Here is a 7,947-nt window from a genome sequence, read left to right as displayed (position 1 = left end):
AACACAGACCTAATATCATATGAACAGTATGAAGAACCTGTAATAACCCTTCCCGCTCGATTTTGAATCTTTTGTAGTTTATCTTTCAATTGTTTACCGCAAATATTTCACATAGGCGAACAGTAATCGAAGTAAGTTTGTATAAGTGGTTTATATAAAGTTACAAGGGTACTAAGCGGGACGAAAGATTTAATTCCTCTCAAAGCTCCTACCCCAGCGCATGACTTTTTTACAAACTTGCTCAATGTTGGTCTCCAAGATTAGGGGCGAGAAATATTTGAAAAGACGGATTGCATGCACCATAGTTAGTAGAGGATACCTATTCTACTCACTATGTAGTTACTTTCCAAGAAGCGCCATCATGTGTAGCCGTGAGGGTCTCGTACGCGTTTCGGGTTGCACGCGAAGAAATATAAAAAATATGGTCTCTTTAAGGGATCAAAAAAGCCTGGGCCACACCCAGATTGGTCTCCTTTAGGAGTTTAATTCAAAATTTCCGACGACCATTCCCACCCCTTAGTATGTGAAGTCCCCCCTCCTCCTCGAGATTATTCCATCTCGTTCACGTCGCAAAATTTGGGCGAAGTATCCTAAAAAGAAATTGGTACGAGCCGTTTCAGGGTGAAATAGAGAATGAACGGTTCGCATTAGTAAATTCACGTTGTCGTCAAAACTTCCAATTTGGTGATCTCACGTCGTTGTCATGCACAGCACGGCAGAAATAAGAAGAGATATTATTATCTCTGAGATAGTACGCGCGCAGTGATTGGCTACATTAGCGGGCCGTATTCTACAGTACGGTCCTCTGTACAGCCCGCTAAATTTAAAATTTCGATAAAAAAATTATTTATCAAGTTTTCATGTCTTTTCTGTTACATAAACTTGTAAAACTGTTTGAATCTTGCCAGCAACTATTTCAAAAAGCCAAGAAGATTTAGTTTTTTGGATTTTGGCAGTTGAACCTTCCGCTTGACTTCGACTAGTTTGCTTGCCCGCGCGCCGGATTTACCTCAGAGATATAATAAATATCTCACTAACCTCATTTTCTCGGACCGTACTGTAATTTATGGATCCTCCTTTTTTCCTGTTGATTTATGGCGCGCGCCCAAGCGCGAATAAATCAACGGGAAAAAACTCGGTCTGTAACTTACATTACGTGTTAGTGACACGCGCATGCTCCTTTGCATGACTCGGACGTACGAGCTAGGACTCGGGCATGCTCGGAAAAATCCGAGTGCTCCTTTGCAAGAGTTGGACATACGACCTTGCAATTACTAGTTCGGATGCTCTATAACTGAGCTACACAAGTCTCGTGGGAGTTAGGCCATTAAACGAGGTTCGTGTGACGATCGCCTGTTAAGGAGCACTCGTATTTTTTTCCGTCTATGCCCGTGTCACTGACAGATTAATATCTCTTCTCATTCGTTTACTGGGCTTCTTAAAAACCGTTTTAATCACATTTACCATCACGGCGGAAATACTTCCTAAAATGCGTGCTGTACGTGAAGCACGATTATTTTCCCTATTTTAACCAATGATATTATTGTTTTGTGGGGCTGCCGTTGCCGTCATCGTTTCTTAGGCGCCGTCCATACGTATCCGGAATTTCTTTTTTTGTATCCGCAAATTTATTGTCTCGAATGCGCCTTCCGTCCACAGTTATCTGTCGAATTCGGTAGCCGTATCCGGGAATTTTCGAATACGGTCTCCAAAGTGGAAAGTCTGAATACGCTGCGAATTCAAATGGGTGTGGACGGTCGTATCCGCAAATTTTCGAAGGCGCTGACGTAACACTATCGGATCCAGTCTTTTCCGGGTGAGATAAATCAACATAGCATATCGACCTTGGACCTAGAAAGACTCACTTGAAATTTGTTAATAACAGACGATTTTGCGAATGCTCAACACGCAAAATCATTGTCAAAAGCACCGGGCACTTGAGTGTATCCAGATAAAATGATTAGAATATGCTAGGTGTGGACGCGGATATTTTTGAATCCGAAAAAAGAATTTGCCGATACAAAAATTTCCGCCTAAAACTGCCAAATGGATCGGAGAAACAAAAGAGGCAATCAGTCGAGAATGTAAACAGAATTTATTATTAATCAGACATGGAAGGAAGCGAGACCAGTTCTACTGCTAGGGTTAATGAATTGTCAAGCTTATGTTTGTTATGATGGAGCTTCAACTTTTAACACTACGCGAAATAACATGCCAGCTGTGCCGATTTAGGAAGACAAAACAAAGTGGGCAATCAAATAGAAGAGAACACTGGCAGCAGCGCATGTCCCGCTGAAAATGGAACCGTCAGCGGCGCACGCCATCGCAATCAGGTTGTATTGAATTGTCGAGGATATTCTGCCTTTTTTCGAGTGTTTCGGAAAATCCGAGCTAGTGATATCTTCTTCGTCCATCCCGTACATAATCCAGACTTTAGTATCGCGCTGAAAATTAAATGAAAAACGATGTCAGAGAATACTGATTTAAAGAGATGTTCCATGTTAACCGACCGGTAAATTAAATGAAGAGGTTTTTTTTTCGGTGTTGCATGTAGTTGACCCGGAGATACCGTATTTATTCGTATAAGCGGCGCCCTTGAATAACCGCCACATTTGGGACAAATTAAATATCAAATAAGCTCCACCCCCTAATAAGCGCCGTGGTTCTAATGCGGCGCTTATTCTTATTCGAGGAATTTCGTCAAATAAAAAAAAAAACACTAAAAAGCCCCTCTAACTAAAGAAGGGAAATTTATTTGCATCAAAACCGATGTTCTTCAGTTCAAGGTGATTGCATTCCGTAAGAGTCAAATGGTGACTATCAAAAGACATTTCTGTTAACCTTCGTACAGAAATATTTCTCTGTTGAAGCTATGATCGCAGTTATGAATTCAATTCTTGCGATTGCGTAAAGAAGCCTGAGAAATTCAAGGCTTCAACGGGGTTTGAACCCGTGACCTCGCGATACCGGTGCAACGCTTTAACCAACTGAGCTATGAAGCCACTGACTTTGGGAGCTGCGAGGATCATAGCTTCACTTGATTTCATATCCGCAGTTCATATATGATGCATTTCATATATCATTTCATTGTTGATTCATTCCTCACAGGAGCATTAGAACCCACAAATGACCAGTTCCCAACGTCAGTGACTTCATAGCTCAATTGTTTAGAGCGTCGCACCGGTATCGCGAGGTCATGGGTTCAAACCCCGTTGAAGTCCTGAATTTTTCAGGCTTCTTTACGCAATCGCAAAAATTGCATTCATAACTGCGAGGATCATAGCTCACTTGATTTCATATCCGCAGTTCATATATGATGGATTTCGTATATCATTTCATCGTAGAAATATTTATGTTTGGCGTCCAATTGTTAAATAAGCGCCGCCCTCGAACAAGTGCCACATTTGAGGGGCGAAAAATTAAATAAGCGCCGCGGCGCTTATTCGAGTAAGTACGGTTCTCGGAAAGTTTGCAGCCGAGTCGAACCTACGACCTTCCGCGCAATGGACTATGGCAATTAATGCTCCATTTTGACAATTTTAGATGCTGGCGGCAGTATCCAACGAGGTTCCTATAGCTAACTGGTACTGAAGCATCCGAACTAGTGATCGGAAGGTCGTCGGTAGGTTTTAGGAGGAGCACTCGGGTTTTTTCCGAGTATCCCCTAGTCAACATCGGAAATCAAATCTCTTTATGTCTACGTTCTACGTAAATCAATCACTGATTTACTTAGACTGTAGAAGTACTGTACAGGCTCGCAAATGATCCCGGCCCGGAAATGATTCCTGGACCAGAAATGATCCCCAAATGGACCGCAAATGATCCCGGACGGGAAACGGTTGCCTCATAATAAAATTAAGAATGGAATGGACTCAAGTACGGTAGCCCGTAACCTTAAGGGACATGGCATTTCGTGATCAGATTTTCAAACCTGAAATTTTTAGTTTAGAAACTCGAAGTTTTGAGTTTACAACCTCGAAATTTGTGTTTACAAACTCGAAAGTTTGTGTTCACAACCTCGAAATTTCGAGTTTAGAAACTCGAAATTTTGCGTTCACAAACTCGAAATTTCGAGTTTGGAAACTGGTTAGTGTAAAATGCAGACTGCAGACTAGGGGTAAAATGCAGATTAATGTTATAATTTAACTGTTATAAAAGCCCAAACCCTTTAGAAGTGCTAACAGTTAAGCCTAAATAATGTTTTGTGCCTCAGTAGTTAGGCCTAAGGTTAGCACTTCTTGATGGGTTTTGCCTTTTTAAACAGTTAAATTATAACCTTAGTCTTCATTTTACCCCTTGTGTGCAGTCTGCATTTTAATGCGACCGTGAGTTTACAAACTCGAAATTTCGAGTTTGTGAACGCAAAATTTATCATTTCTAAACTCAAAATTTCGAGGTTAGAAATTCTAAATTTTGCGTTCACAGACTCGAAATTTCGAGTTTGCAAACTCACGGTCGCAGTAAAATATTGCGTATATTCCCCGCAAAAACTCCAATTTCAGTCGGAAATTCTCTAAATTTCGAAAAACAAACAAAGATGTCCCTTTCGTAGCTTTGGTATGTTCCTTAGTTTTTTTGACTACTCGTCAGTCTTAGGCCCAGGTCCACACGAATCCGGATATTTTCTTAATCCGCAGCTTTTTCTTTGCGGATTCGGCTTCCGTCCACACGTATCCTGCGAATCCGGCATGTGAATCTCCAGAGAAGTGAAGTCTCCAGAGTGGAAAGTTTTGAATACGCAAATCGTGTGGCCGGTCGAATCCGGATATTTTCAAATCCAATGACATTACAAACTCAGATATAGTCTTCAGTCTTTACCACGTAAATATTCAATATGGCCACTGCACGAAATCGAAATGTTATCGTTTTTCCTGTTGCCAACTCGCTTTGCCTGATGACGCATGCTCTGTTGACAATAGTCACAGAGGAGTCCTGAATACTAGAACGAATCCGGATACGTGCGGACGAGGAAATTCGATTTGAATACCGGTACGTTACGTGTGGACGGGGCCTCACAGAGAGGATGGCCAAATTATTGCGAACAAAGAAAAGAAAACCTCGCGCACACTTGTCTCTTGATCTTACCGTGAATTGAACATCCTTCTTATCATTAGTATTTGCTGGCCTCTTAAAGTCCACGATCGTATATCCGCCCGTTTGGTTGACAGATTGAATGGTCAGGTCTTGCTGTGCATCTTTTTCTGGAGTTCGCAAACCAGCACTCCAGAAATCCTGTCCAAACGACAAGGAAAAATCTTCAGCAACAACAAAAAGGAGGGAGAAAATGCCCAGTTCACTGTGTACGCGTTTGTTGTGAGCATCTCAATATGATCGCAATTTCCTTGAATATAAAAAACACAGCAAATAAAGCTGTTTCTACTTAGCGAGTAAATTATCAAAGAAAGTGTTTTGGCTTTTCAGTGTACTGAGGCAAAACTAGTGAGATGGAATGGAAATGAGTCGTTTCAAACCTCTTTCACCAGTTCATTCCCTTATTTTAACCATTGAAAATGGTATTTATTTACTCCAAGAATTAGGTTCGGCACATTAGAAGTTCGACGTGTGACTTAATCATTTGGGTCGAACCAAATAGGTATTAGGTTCGGCACATGTGGATGACGAAAGCTGCGTTACAAAGGAGAAAACAAAAAAAGGCTACTAACAACAAACGAGGTCTCATCAGAAACAAAAGAGATCCGAGGAACAAAGGAATCATTTGCGCGAACGAAAAATTGAGAATTGGTAGTTACATGTCGTTTCAATTTGCATTAGAAGACCAACTAGCTCATTCTATATTAAGTATTTTGTAATATGTGGAAGGGGTGTTCTCCCTAACCCTAAGGGGAAATATCGGCCACAAACTTACAATAAAACGAACAAAGTTAGGGGCCGATTACATGAGCCGGTCAGGCGGGCTGGCTCGTTTAGCCGAGATCCTGGCACGTCTGAGAAATACACCAAAAGTCAAGTTTGCGATTACATCATGGAGACAAAATTTCAGCTGAAAATATCTGTTCGGAAAACGATTTTAGACGTAGAACTTTCGAAACTTTTGTTGTAAAATTTCTTGCTTGCCTGCCTGTCCTAGGATTTTCGAACATCTAAAAGTTGGTATAATTGCCCATTTTTAATGGATTTTTACCTTAAGAAGGTCACCTAGAATTTTCGGGAGCTTTTTTCTGGCTAAAATTTTCGAAAAGGTAAGTTTTGATCCCTACAATTTTCGGATCACTAGACTTTCAGCTAGGAAATCCGAACAGATGAAAGATTTTTAGGGGATAAAGATATGCCTATATCTACCGTTTAAATACTAAAATGCGTTTAACAATGCTATGTTTAAGTGGTTTTGAACTATATTCTGCAAAATGGCCCACTGAATAGTCGTTTTTTTCTGTTTAAATAAAGGATAAATAAGATAGCAAACCATAAGGCCTTTTAAATTGTAGAATAGTGAATTTTAATAACAATTTTAGCGAGACAAACTTCTCTCCACTTCTTCTTGTTGTTGTTATCTTTTTTCACATGACATATTCTAAATTGAGTCCAAGCCGGGCTAGCTCACCTCATGTAATACCGGGCTGAAAGACATCCCGGCAAACCTGACCAGCCCGGCTCATGTAATCGGCCCCTGTAAAGACTCAGTGCGATAAAAAGCAACTATACAAATAGTGAGTCGCTTAGCAACTGATTGAACTCAGATTTTCCAAAAATGAAACTGGTTTATCGATTTTGCAGTATCATGATCCACTGGGTATCATTGTACCATGGCTTATGGCATTTTCAGCGAATAGCAAACAGAAAACTAACATTAACTGTCAAAGTAGCAGCAGATCTCTAAAATCTCTCCCATTTTGGTTTATAATTGCCAAATGTTCCCTTTCTTTAAGGAGCGCTTAAACTCGATGTATCAGAATAAACTAGGAAACAAATTTATCGCGGAAGCTCTCCGCTTTTTGAATCGCTCTTACGCCTTTTTAAGGAACTAAGACACTAGAAAATAAAGGCGCGAGAGATTTGGCAGTTACATGGTGACACAAACGAAAGATGATGAAAAAAAAAGCCTTAGAATACTAGCTAAACACTAGATAAACTTACATAAAGGTAATCGGAGGGAGCGGACCCACCACCAGCAATATCGTAATCTTTCATGCTTGCACCATCACCCATTGTGCTGAAACCCACTCCGCACCAACCAGTGTTCATGCACTTCATTTTAAAGTACAACATTCCAGTAGTGCCGTTGTAGGCCCATTTCAACTCGAAAGACCCATCGGAAGACATGAGACTCGCGTAGTGCATCATCCCGTCGTGCATATCCGCGCTGGCAGCACAGGAGAACACAACCAGTGCCAAGACATGAGTGATTAGACGAGTGACTTTCATGACTGACACTGTTCCACTTGCTGGGAAAATGGTACAAATTTTGCACAAAAAAGAAGAATATCAGAGTTCTCCCCTGAGTATTCCAAAGGACTCTTGTAAGCGCTCTGGGCCTGAATGCCACTTCTATGTTTCTTTTCACGATTTATGTTGTTGTCGTTTACATAACTAATTACATATATTTAAATTAAGGACGTTCGCGCCAAAATCTTCCTACGGTGAGATTTTCTTCATTTCTCGCCTAGAGTTAGGTCATAAAGTACTTACTCCAAAAATAAAAAAAAATCGGGGGTCACCGACTTTGTTTCGGAGAAAACGGCAGTGGAAAAATGCCTTAATTTCGATAAATCTGTCATAATAATGGAAAGGTAGCCTCATCTGCTCATCCATCGAAAATCCTAAAAATAAACTGTTAGAGTGAAGGTTTTCGTTCATAAGTTTTTAGGGGTGGGATTTTACAATAATTTCATGCCGCTAGGGATGTCGTAAATGTAACAACCGCGAGTCTTCTCAGTTTAAATGCCGTTTAATAACATAAGCTATCACTTTGCCGACTACATCTCACAA

The 7,947-nt window shown here is 40.7% G+C and overlaps 1 protein-coding gene across 1 annotated transcript; it reads right to left on the bottom strand.

Annotated features, from left to right (window-relative positions):
• Positions 1–2,076: 2,076 nt before the first annotated feature.
• LOC138041024 (DBH-like monooxygenase protein 1) lies at positions 2,077–7,399 on the bottom strand. The gene is made up of 3 exons (XM_068886789.1): positions 7,096–7,399; positions 5,086–5,232; positions 2,077–2,444 (listed from the first exon to the last, which is right to left on the bottom strand). The coding sequence occupies exons 1-3, from the start codon at positions 7,381–7,383 to the stop codon at positions 2,229–2,231; spliced, it is 651 nt and encodes a 216-aa protein (XP_068742890.1). The 5' UTR covers positions 7,384–7,399; the 3' UTR covers positions 2,077–2,228.
• Positions 7,400–7,947: the final 548 nt, after the last annotated feature.

This window comes from Montipora capricornis, chromosome 3, assembly GCF_036669925.1.
Source record: "Montipora capricornis isolate CH-2021 chromosome 3, ASM3666992v2, whole genome shotgun sequence".
Lineage (NCBI taxonomy): Eukaryota > Metazoa > Cnidaria > Anthozoa > Scleractinia > Acroporidae > Montipora > Montipora capricornis.
The sequence above is the reverse complement of the archived record's forward strand: the minus strand, read 5'-3'. Positions and strand labels throughout refer to the sequence as shown.